Source organism: Pagrus major, chromosome 14, assembly GCF_040436345.1.
Source record: "Pagrus major chromosome 14, Pma_NU_1.0".
In the NCBI taxonomy this organism is placed as follows: Eukaryota; Metazoa; Chordata; class Actinopteri; order Spariformes; family Sparidae; genus Pagrus; species Pagrus major.
The window spans coordinates 16022374-16034828 of NC_133228.1; the positions used below are offsets into that span (position 1 = coordinate 16022374).

General features: G+C 41.8%; 1 protein-coding gene across 2 annotated transcripts in view; it reads right to left on the minus strand.

Annotated features, from left to right (window-relative positions):
* The window catches only part of plxna4 (plexin A4), a 238821-nt gene that overhangs the window by 60529 nt on the left and 165837 nt on the right, over positions 1-12455 (minus strand). For both annotated transcript variants that reach the window (XM_073480352.1, XM_073480353.1), the window contains exons 6-9: positions 9313-9436; positions 5490-5643; positions 2888-2987; positions 2559-2673 (exon numbers count right to left, since the gene is read on the minus strand). In XM_073480352.1, the coding sequence (XP_073336453.1) occupies positions 2559-2673; positions 2888-2987; positions 5490-5643; positions 9313-9436 (493 nt within the window). The remainder of the gene's footprint in view (positions 1-2558; positions 2674-2887; positions 2988-5489; positions 5644-9312; positions 9437-12455) is intronic.

Sequence of the window (12455 nt, forward strand, 5' to 3'; positions counted from 1 at the left end):
GAAATATCCTCCTGGGGTTTCCATCAGACAAAGAGAACAGGAAGTGTCCTCTGTTTCAGTTGCTTTATGTGTGCGCTTAAGCGATGAGGGAAAAAGTGATAAATATGCAGGTAAACAAACAGTTTATTGGGTAAACAAGCACAGCCTATTTCATGTAATCAATGTGACTGTATGTGGTCAGGAATAACTTTTGGCGATTTATTCAGTGTAGCAAAGTGAAAGCTGCATGCATGTTCTTTGTCAGTGAGGCTCATCAGAACGGCTGAGTCCTTGAGATGTGTGGAGGGCAAACAGGGACGTGGCCTTGGTTAATGTGCCAACAGGCAAACGTCTGATCCGAGTGCCCATATCATTGCTGGCATGAATAAAAAGGCACCCACTGTATGCCGAGGCCTGGCTTTAACTCTGTCCTGCCATGCATACTAACAACAAGCTCAACCAGTAGGGAGATGTCCCTGGCCTCTATCATTAGCATAGCGTGTAGGGATTATTCAGATCCCTGCCTGAAATCCCTTAATTGTAATAGTACACAAAAAGTCATCTGCAGCAGAAAAAGGCCGTCCCGTTTCACAGAGCAAAGTTGACTTGTTGCCCTCTGTGAAATTTGGGAATGATTCCATGGATAGTTGTGCGTGTGTCTGCATGTTCTTAAGCTTGCATATGTGTGTCTAAATTATTAATTCAAAACTGCAACCAAAAATCTGGCAGCAAACACATGACCTTGGATTTGAGGGGTTAATTAAAAGCAAATTAAAAGTCATTAAGCCTGAAAAACACCTGCTTTTTCTGAAACAACACGTCAAAAGAAAGGATGTCATTAATGTGCAAATACCAAATCCCCTTCGCTTTATTTGTGGTTTTCTTTTAGTCAGCAACACAATAGGAGCGGATTCACACATTATTATCCTCAGTCAATATTGACCACCAGCCCCTGAGTTAATTGGAAAAGTAAACCTGCAAAGACTCAGGCTTGGGCCTGACTAAGCAGAAGGTTCAAAAGGATAATGGAAAAGGCGGAAAAGAGAAAATAATATCGTCTGCGCAGGTTGAATGGCTCGGGGGAAACATGGGTGGAATAACACAATTGAGAGCAGACTGCTCATCAAAGGAGGCAATCTGGCTAAGCTTGTCCCTGCCCGTCGTGCAGCGTCTGCCAACCCAGACATGAGCACTAGTGATCTTCATCATAGCTCACCTCGGGCTAGGATTAACAGGCCACTAACTCCCTGTAAAAGCCTCCCCTGCAAACTGCAACCCTGATTTGGCAGGGTACAGGCATGAAAACACTGTATTCAGATAAAAACACACATACACATACAAATGCATAGAAGCACACTGATACACACATACTGTACCCACCGGCTGACACCAGAGGTTACACACATGCATGGGCAGAAACCCATCACCTCCATGCTCTGCTCTGAAGACAGCCACTGTGGCAGTGACTCTAAATCAGAGTGAGACCTCTCTCATAGGACGGGGAGTGGGCGGGTTGGGGGCATCTACTGAATGTACCCTGTCCAATGAGTGGCTTGTCCTCTGCAGCAGAGCAGCCTAATTATGGTGGGCTCTGCTTCGACGGGAATAGAACTGGCTGCCAATACTATTGATAATTCACACAGACTAAGCTGTCGCAGGGAATAGGGATGGGCGAGAGGAAATGGCTCCGTTTTATTAGTTTCCACTGCCCTTTGATGTGCAGTCAAGAGCGAGACATGCCAAGAGACTTGTGCCAGATGGAAGCACTACAGCCGAAAGGTGTCTCAATCCTTTTAACATAACTCTTTTTGCATGTGAAACCTAGAATGACGGCTATTAGTTTCATGTAGCCAAACATTTCCCCTCAATTTACTTCACCGTGTTTTATTACTGAGCTGGCGCAGTACGAAGAGGCCGGCTGGAGCTGGGCAGCGTTTGAAACTATGGGTATTCTTGGACATTTTATTATTTGGCAGCAGTTTGACTGTCTTTAAATCTACAAAAAGAGGCACTGCTAGAAATTTTGGGCCTCCTGACAACACCTCAACCCTCCACCGAGGGTTTCGCTCTCCTGACAGGACCCACATGGGGGTTTGATGACTAAATAATTGGAGTTAAAGAGGAAATGGACAAGTTTTCAACAACTTTTGTTCCTGGTTACCTTGCAGCTCCTGGTTTCGTCTCTGGCTGCTAGAATTAGCGAACAGTAGCATTAGCATCATAGTTACTGCTAGCAGAAACAACCTTAAGAATCCCAATTTGACATAAAAACCATGATCTCAGTGATGTGATAAAGACAAAACACCCAGTCACCCAGTTATATTAATAAGTAAGCAGATTTTGCTACTTACAGATCTAGTAGAAAGAATGCTGATTTGGTTGCGCAATGGCAGACATGGTACCTTTGGAAAGCGAGGCTTACAGGGAACCATCTTGACATCGATGGTGTCATTCTTTTACCACCAATACACTTTGAAATCAGTATATTTGTCATAATGACAACGATTCCATTTCCACCTTAATGTAAAAATAAGCAACAACTAAAATATATTTTATGCCAGCCCTGGTGACGGACTCACCTCAGGCTTCTTGACACGGCCTTCCTGGAAGGAACATGTGCGAGGGTCATGGGTACAGTCATGCCTGTATTTACACCAGTGGCACTGGTAAGGACTGCTCACACATGACAGACACCTGAATGGAGAGGAGAGGGAAGACAGTGTTGTGAATTAGTATTGAACAGCATCAAATTCACGAGAGAAAAGAAGCTCAATATACCTACTTACTTATGTATACATTACAATTTCCAACAATTTACGAATCAATGTCAGTTTTTTCATCAATATGAAGGGATTAGAATTATGACAAGCAAGAGAGAAGAGCTCTGGAAAACTATAAGGAGACTTACGACTTGTGCACGCTACAGTTGTAGAAAACAAAACTGGTATTGGCGAATGCCAGGCCTGTCTCCTTGGACTTGAGATAGAGCTGCACGATCTGGTGGTCACCTAAAGATATACAATACACAGAGGTGGAGAGAATGTTTGGATTCAGGTAAAGTGAGCAAAAAAAAAAGAAGAAAAAAAAAAGCAAGAATTGGTTTTGTTTCAGAAGTCATTTACTGAACCTATTATCAACATTTGAACACATATGATAAACAAAACAGTAATATAATGGTAATGGTTGCATGTCACAGCTACTTTTCCAGCACGAGCAGTGGGAAGACACTTTTAAAGGACCCCTGCCTGTATGATAATCGTTTTATCCGCTTGTTCACATATCCTTTTTCAGTGTCGAGTCACATTAGATTTTCCCATGAAGGAGAGATGACTGCACTGCTTTGAGCCACAGGTGCTCAGCCTGTTGCAGTATCTTAAGAGAGAGGGAGAGTAGAAGGGTTTTGTTGGGTTAAGTCTCCCTATCCCTGCCGCCTTACCAGAGACAATAAAAGTTGGTGCACACACACCGTTTCCCTTGGGATGGAAAATATTCCCCCGGAAAAGTCTTTGAAAGTGTCTTTGACAAGGTAAAGGGGGAAGAAGATGAAACAGAAACCGTGTGTGTGTTTGTGTGTATACGTCTGTGTGTATGAGAGCTTGTGCCTCATCTGTATCTGGTGTGTCCTTTTGTCTGGCCCTAATGAAGGAGTTCATGTTTAATTCAACAGCACATCCACACATCTAACTACTCTCTCACTACACTACCTCTGTACCCCTCTCTCTCATCACCACTCTATCTCTTCACACAGGTTTCTTCACTTCCTTCCACACTGCGACACTTCTTCTCCCCCGTGTCTCTCCCCATCTCTCTAACAAAGAAGGAATCATTCATCAATCACAGTAAAGCACCGCTGACAACGGATCTGTCCTAATTAGGCCACCTAAATGTTACCTTGAAGCCTGCTAACACTATCTATCCCTCCCACGCTCTTCACTCCATCCGTCGCTCTCCCTTCTTTTCTCTCTTTCAACCAGGCTTAGACTAATGAGTACTGGTAAAAATGGAGGATGAAAGGTTCAAATATGGGCAAAAACGTGGAATATTTCCCTCTATTTGAAACAGGAAAAGGTTATAACCGTGTGCGTTTTGGGTGTGGGGGAAAGACGAAGCAAAAAATGGGGAGAAATGCTGTGCGCCTCTTTTGTGTGCGTCTCAGAGAACATATTTACATGTCTGTGTTTGCACGACTGCAGCATCGCCAGCTTTACATGTGGTTGACATGGCAAACATTAAACAAATGGTTTTAATTCCCCAAAGCACCCTCAGGCTCCCTGTCAGCCTTACATCTGTACATGTGTGCAGTCTATCCTCGGATTACTTCATTGCAGTGGTGCCGTGTGTTTGCTCATGGCAGTGCGTGCATGTGTGTGTGTAGCTTGGGTACATGAAGGAAAATGTGAATATTTGTGCAGGGGTAAAGCAGAGGTCTAAAAGTCTTTCTTGTACTCTACTTTAATGACGGCCACGTCTCCGCACTTAAGACTATACTTATCTAATGTTTGTTTTTTTGGCTCAAATATCTACCAAAGAGTCATGGTTAACAAAGAGTCTCTTTAGAGCTGTGACATTAACAGTGTCTAAAAAATCAGTGAGCATTTGTGTGTAAATTCTGAGTATAATTGATGGATCACCATCTTTTTCTGTTCTATTTTCATTCATTATTCATTTTTTTGTGGAAGTATGGAGGAGATGGCACCATCATTATCTCAACATGGGGACACAATGAGTGTTGGTGATGAAGGATTGCCTGCCTGGGGACAGACCTTCCCAGATGGGAGCTTTGTTCAATTAGACCAGGCTTAGCCGACCACGGAGAGGGGAGGTTAAGAGCAGGGGAATTAGAGAGAGAAAAATAGACTCTCCCTTCTTTGCTCATGGAATGAATATTGTCAGAAGTTTTTTAGCTGTTTGCTGTGTGAAGGCAGTGGAACCAGCGACACTGTCTGCAAGGACTGTGTAATCTCTAGACACTAAATTAGCTGATATACTGTAGTAGAAACACTAGGCTGTGCAGCTTGACATTCTTCTTTTTGCAGTGGGGTTAACTGGAGTCCCATCACTCCCCTCTGGAGCATAACCACTTTTTTGGGCGATGGTAAATAAATCCCACAGCACCCTAATAACTAATGTTCATTCAATTACTAAACATGTCCTAGGGCAGTGCTCCAAGGCCCACATGAGTTGCTGACGGCAACAAGAAAACAAAAATTCATAGAACACTCATAGCCCTAGGACTGCCATGCTTCAGACTGAGGGGAAAACATCCAGATGACTGTGCGTTTCCCTGATAGTCATGTGTAATTGTATTCAACAGGTGCTCTAATGTTAAAGTAATTGATGCTGGCAATAGCTTTTACAGATTTTTTTCTATATATTATGAATAATGACTTTTTTAACAGGCTATATCAGCAGGCTTCCTCCAGAGACCAACTCTGTAACATCCATCATTGGCTAGTATGGAAAAGTGAAGTTTCTTTTGGCCAAAAAAGCTCCAATCGATCCACCCTTACCTTTGTCAACAATAATGCGTGGCATCTCTTTCTCAGCAGGGGAGGAGCACTTGATCCGGTTTCCTTCCACCAAGCCATTCATCTCAGCCAGGTCCTCAAAGGTGCAGTTGACACCCGCAGAAAGTTCTGGGACATTATGGGCCTCCAACACCAACTGTATCGAGGGAAAAAGAGAAAATATGTTTCAGTCTCCTGTGCATAGAACTGGTATAAGAAATATAATAAAAGAATAATGAAATTAACTCATGAAAGTTATGAGTGGACAAGGTAGGATTCAGTTCAGTTTCACATTTATAGTAGAACAGAAAACACATTAAAGATAATTGACAAATTTACCATTTTATTATTGCAACTATGGTCAGAGATAAACAACTTAGATCTGTGCCCCAGACTACCGCACTCAAACATCTGTGAACACTTCAGATCAGTTTTGGAGCCAATATGTTCCTCAAATATGACTCTAACACAATATTGCTGATGAGAAGCACAGCTGCAACTTCCGTGCAGAGTAAAGATCCATCTGCAGGGCGGTCAGTGGCCAGAGGAGCCACAGGGGGACTCTTGAATAAGAGGTTCAGTAATCAGATGCATCCTGCCGCAGACATCCAAACAACATTAAAACACTATGATGCAGAAAGACATAGATTGACTCATCTTAATAGTCTGTAACTGATGGTCACAAGCACTACTACCTTCCTCGCCACCTCCCATAATGCCTTGGGGCATCGATGAGCTGTATGGATTTAACATTCCATCTTAATGTCCCGACTCTCCGGCTCAGTGAGAGAAGAAGTGCTTTTCTTTTATCAAAGAAATGATAAAAGTCAAGGTAAGTGGAAGGATGAGGAGTTAGAAGAGCATATTGAATGTAGATGGCTGAAACAAAAAGCGGTATGAAAAAGAGACTAAGGACAAGAGGAGGACAGAAATACCAGGAGGTTGGGAATGACATAATGAAGAATGGAAGAGAGGAGGAAAGTGCAAGCATGCAGGCTGCTGGTCAGGGAGGGAAAAGAGGACTCTCTGGGAAAGAGAGAATGCAAATCTTCCCTCTTCATTTGAAAATGCTGTGTAAGCTCTCTCTGCACCTCAGCAAAAACTGGCTTCAGGTGGAGCAGGAACAAAAAAAAGGAAAAAACGCTGTCCTTGAATAAGAAGGGAAAAACGAGGGTCGTGGAGGCAGGTGGAGTGGGGTCAAGACCAAAATATACATATTGATGGAAAAGCGTGTCTTTAGGGGTCTTGGTCTAGGCATTGATTTGGAGCGCAGTCCATAGTACACTTGTGATGCGATGCTGAAAGCTGCCTCAGCTGCAGAGTAGGGCTGACCTGCGCTGTTTTTATATTGCTGTTTAATGAAAAGATGGTGGCGCGGGTGTGAACACATACACAGCTTCCCACGTAAGATGGACAGTGCACAACCCGGCTTCTATCTCTTACATATCCTCTCTCTCATTCCTTGCTCACTTTACCTCTCACCTTCTTCTTCTCTGCCTTTAATTTATTTTTCCTTTTAAGCGGGGAATGCAGCCAGACCTTGAGATTCCTCAATTATGTTTAGAAGTAGTCACGCCACAGCATAGCCACAGCCAGGCTGCATGAATATGAAAACAACCTACTCATGTTAACAAAGATATCTGCTACACACACATACACAAATGCCCTCCTGTAGTTTAAAAAACATATATATATCTAATGTATCATATCTAATGCAGAGGATATGTGATGATGGGCTGTTTGTGTTGCCATAGTGAATAATAAGTCTTTGCTGCAAACGACTAGTGAGAATTTATTCAAAAGCTGATGCCAGAAAAAGACAGTAGAGAAAGAGATGAGTTGACTTTACATCTTCTTACATTCTATAACTCAATCATGTTTGTATTTGTGTTTGGATGGTTTAAGGCTTGAAATGAATACATAAATTATATTAAATTGAAAAACAACAAAATATGTATGGGTATAGAAAACTTCATTTTGAAGTTTTGAGTATAACGGAGGAATCTTTTCACAAACAACCAAAGACAGAGTTAAATCTAAAAGAGAATAGGTCTGATTTCAGCAGTGCAGTGTGTCTCTTACACCCAAGAATGCCTTGGCTTATCTTTCCAAACAAATATTTAATAACACAAAGGTCAAGGAGGAGCCCCTGTCTGTCTGGCAGAAGCCTCTGCCCTGCAATCAGTGGGATGGGAGATGTGTGGCACTGCTTTTGGGTAAAGCCTGCTCACTGGGAAAAGGTTAAACACTCTCTGAAGACACACACACACACACACACACACACACACCCTATGAATATCATTAGAGTGATGCAGAGGTGTTCTTCAGAAAATCAACACCTCTCATGTGACCGTCAGAGCAAACACGAATGAGAATAGTCATTCCGGCTTGACCTTAGAAAATCATATTGGATATTTACGCACTTGATCTCTAAGATTCAAAGTCATTTCTAAGCCACAATCAAATAGGAAATGAGAATTGAAATGTGACATCACTTAAAGTGGCTCAGGTCAGTTGGCTTTTCGTGACATTCATTGTTACAACATTTGAAATAGGTGATCTTTCAACACGCTGAGTTTTGATAAAGAAAAGATAGAATAGCATGACATACTCAGGCACTGTCAATCTTCACTTGAGCATGCAGTAAATCTCACACATGTGGAGACACATATGTAGACACATGCTTACATGGCCAATTATAAACATAATAGGCCACATGTTCCTGTCCCAATAAAAAATAACTATTGAGTCAGATTGGGCCTTTGGTGGAGGGGAAACCTGAAGCAGTGCAAGAGGATTAAGTGAGGAAACAGCCAAATGATTTATTTCACCCAAATCCAGAACAATCCTGATCATCTTAAAATAAAAAGTCATTAGAGTTTGTATAAAGTGCAAACATAGACTCTGCTGAAAAGTGGAGAAAACTATGGAAAAACAACTATCCAACAAGTTTATTTCTCCAATTCCTACAGACACATTTTTGTTGCATTGTATCACAGCTCCTTGCACAATAATCAATACACTTAAACAATCAAAAAGCAATCAAACCCTTTAAATCTGGCAGCTGTTTAAATGTCTAGGGGGAAAATGCTGCACTTAGTTGCCAACAATCACAATAAACACAGCTGAGCTAAACTGTTAATGATTGTTGACATTTGCTGGGAGAGTATTTCACTGGATGGGACTGAAAGTTGTGAGGTCAGGATTTGAAGGATGCATGTTGGCAGGCGGTAAAATGATGTAAAGCAGGATTATAGAGTTAACACTGACTACTAATCAGTATCTAGAGCATAATTACATTGCATTACAAATTATGCTTGAGTGTGTGATATTGTCAATCTGCCAGACAACATTTTTCTCACTAGAATCACATTCAGCTAGCCTCACTACTTATTGTTGGGGAAGCTAACATCGATGTTAGCCTGTTTGGGGAGCTAAAACTGATGTTAGCCTGATGGCTTTAAGTTTCCCAGGCTATGTTTTAGTGGCTACACGCTCTACTCCATTGGAACGATTAATGTGTCTGACACGTCAATAGCTGACAATTGAAGTGAGACATTAAATGATTATCATAAATGCAGGTAGACTCATGTAGATTCTAATCACAGATGCAGGCATGGCGGGACGAGTGCTGATTGAAGAATCAAGTTGACAGTACTAGATAGAAAGTCTGAGATAGGATAGGGCAAAGCCATGAGTTTAGGAATGTGTTCTGTAATGGGAAGATCCAATTTTTCCGATCTTTGAAACTTGGCAGTTATGACATTTGGTCCCTGGTCATTGTTATGTTTTTGGTGAAGATGAAGAGTAGTGTGTTTCCACTTACCGTGACACTAAACTGGGACACTGAGATGTTGTTTGGGTGGACACTGAGACGCACACACTGCTTGATGTCTGATGCAAAGCGACGGGGCTCTGATGAGCGCTCACATTTCTCCTTTCTGGTGCACCTGGAAAACAAAAACGTGAGAGAAGGGGTGTTATTCACAGATGACAAATGCACATACACACATGAATCTAGTAACCTGACCAGGGCTTACCCCTTCCAACCTGTTGGCACCTGGGAAAAAGAGAATGTCTTGCCGCTCCCTGACGGACAGAGTTAGACACATTTATCATATTTCCTCTCTAGCTGTGCACCAGCTACAGTGGCCAGTGAATGGAAACCCGGTCTCTGGGGGGTGGGAGCAGTGGCATTTAAAACAATGGTTGCTCTATATGTGGAAGTGGAGCCGCTCCGTTGGGAAAGAGGTAGGCCTCGTCTTTGTAATGCTGTCTTAATGACTGGCATTCATGGGCATTGCCAAGTGCAGGTGGAGACGCGGATGTTGGTGGGGGGGTGGGGGGTGGGGATGGATTCCTCCACCTCCAAATACCACACCAGGTGGTCTAATCCAGTCCACTACAGTGGTTTGGGGAGTTGGAGGACTGGGCCCTTTGTGTTGTACAAGGAATTTACTGGCTCCTGTTTCAAACACTATCCCTTGACATAATGCGGGATAACTCCCAAACATCTAAATGGGTTTGTAAGTGAACTGCAGTATATTCCCACAAAACTCTTGCAGCTGAAAGTTTATAAGTTAAATATTACAACAGTAGAGGCAACAGAACAGCACCAGTGAAGCTTTAAATTGTTGATAAATGTATGTTCGGTGAGAAATACTGCTCTGTTAGTGGTAAAACCTCAACTCTCCTCCACACACACACTCACCCACACACTCTTGTTCTCACTTAATCCCCTCATAAACTTATGCAAGTCCCCTATTGATTTAGACAAAAACTTGCTGTGCAATTAACAACCTGGCAAATCCACAGAGTGCCCTAAAACTTCTTTAGAGTGAGAAAAGAGAGAAAAGAAAGGAAGAGGTCGTAATGAACGGATGAAAGAAAGACTTTTGAGGTGGTTGACGTCTGAGATACAGTAATACCTTATGCAGCAGGGAGCTTTTTATCCTGAATTGTGGAGACTGAGGGAGGGTGGGTTTTGACCTGACATGAGTATTGTAAAGTTAAGCAGCCTAACGTGCCGCAAAAGAAGACAGACATAGAGAAAAAGAAAAGAAATAATCTGTTTGAGAGAGAGAGAGAGAGAGAGAGCAGGAGGGGGGGTGCAGGAGAGAGAGAGGGAGAGTGGAAAAGAAAGCAAAAGAGAAGCAAGATTTAAAAGGAAGGCAGCCATTGTTGGCTTTCTGTGAAGCTTTCACTGCTAAGCTGGTTTGAGTAGGGGTTTAATCGCTTCAGGTTCCTTTGTGCTCCTCTATCACTCCTGTCTGTTCCTCCTTTTCTAGCACTGATTTAATAAGACCACATCATATAAGTACCCCCAGGCAAACTGCACACACACACACCAACAAATGCACACTTCCACATAAAAATACTGTATATAAAAACATATAATCTTAGCTTTCTTCCTTGCATACCCACAGGTCTGTTGTTTACACACAAGGAAGAACAATGCTGTAGAAAGATGATCAGCAGGACATTTTGTGTACGCACTTGCCTTGTATGGGTGTTTTTGTGTGTGAATATTTGTATAATGATGTTTCTCTTTATGTTTGCTTCTCGACAGTGTCACTGTTTTGGTAGGAAAACCTCAAATTTCATGCCAAAAAGACTAGCAGCAACGCATTTATTAGCATTTACTGGCACATCCTCTCTAAGTGAATCATCACTATGAGTGACTGAATCATCACAATTGAATAATAAATGAATGAGTAGTGGTTTATGCCATTCAATCAATTTCTCCCACTCACTCACACAGTAAATATTCATCTGTGTGCTATTCTCTTCAATATCTTTATAATAGGTACGTTTAATTGTTTCCTGGAGGACTTTAAGGTGTAGCAGTAAACAGTAACAAGACACTGATATAAAAGAGATAACAAGGGACAAAATGATGCACACTGATGACAATAATTTAATATTAAGCACTTAATAATATAATAAAGCACCCTGTTACCCTCAGATTAGCTTCAATCAAATGCCAGAATACAAGCCCCATAACTTGTGTAGGGAGATACACTGTACTTCAAGAGGGAAAGCCCACCAGTCATGAACCCACATTTCTCACCTCACAGTCTTTGTTGACAGTGTAAATTGGATGCTATTAATTCTAATTTGCTGGTAATTTTCCAGGTTCTCGTTTTGTGTTGTTTATTATTCTGTTAGGAATCTTTGCCAATGGAGTTGGGCCATGTTCTGGCACACGATGACGTGCACCAGCCCACCTACAAATCAAACACAGATCATTTTAAAAATTGCTAAGAGCTATAGCAGTTGTTGCTTTCAAATATGAAGACAGGATTTGTCAGACTCTGAATTAACTGGCATACGGTATGTGCAGTAAACAATATATAATCATAATTGCACTACAGTCAAAAATGTTTAGAAAGGCTCTGTCCCAAGGCTGTATTAGTGATGTGACAATTGTCAATGATTCCTATTTACTACATAGTCCACTACATTAACAGTCCACCATTTCATTTCAGTGTGCCTTATGGTGCCCTCAAAAATGGGCTTTCCATATGGCCCACGTTTATTACATCGTCTCTGTGAGATGCTAGCTGCTGTAAATCACAGCGGGGGAGTGAAGAGTAGAAGGATGATGATTCAGGGAAACAGTGTGACAGAAAAAATTAGAGTAAACAAAACATCAGGCATAGACTTGTTAATGTCCATCTCACACCAAATAACATTTTTAGGTTAGGTTTTTATGTGCATGAGGCGCAGTGCATGATGTTTATGAGAAATAATTAAGTCTGTGAAGATTTGCAGCCCACAAGTTCTATCGACTGCAGAGTTTTATAATGTATCTTAATACAGTTACAAGCCAACAAGACAGAGTTGATGAGTGCAACAACTAGACCTGGCATAACTGGACTGGGGCCTGTTAATATATTATCATTAACAAGGGTATATCATTCGTTCTAAGAAGTGGACAGGGGCCAATTTATTTAGCTTGTTATGCAA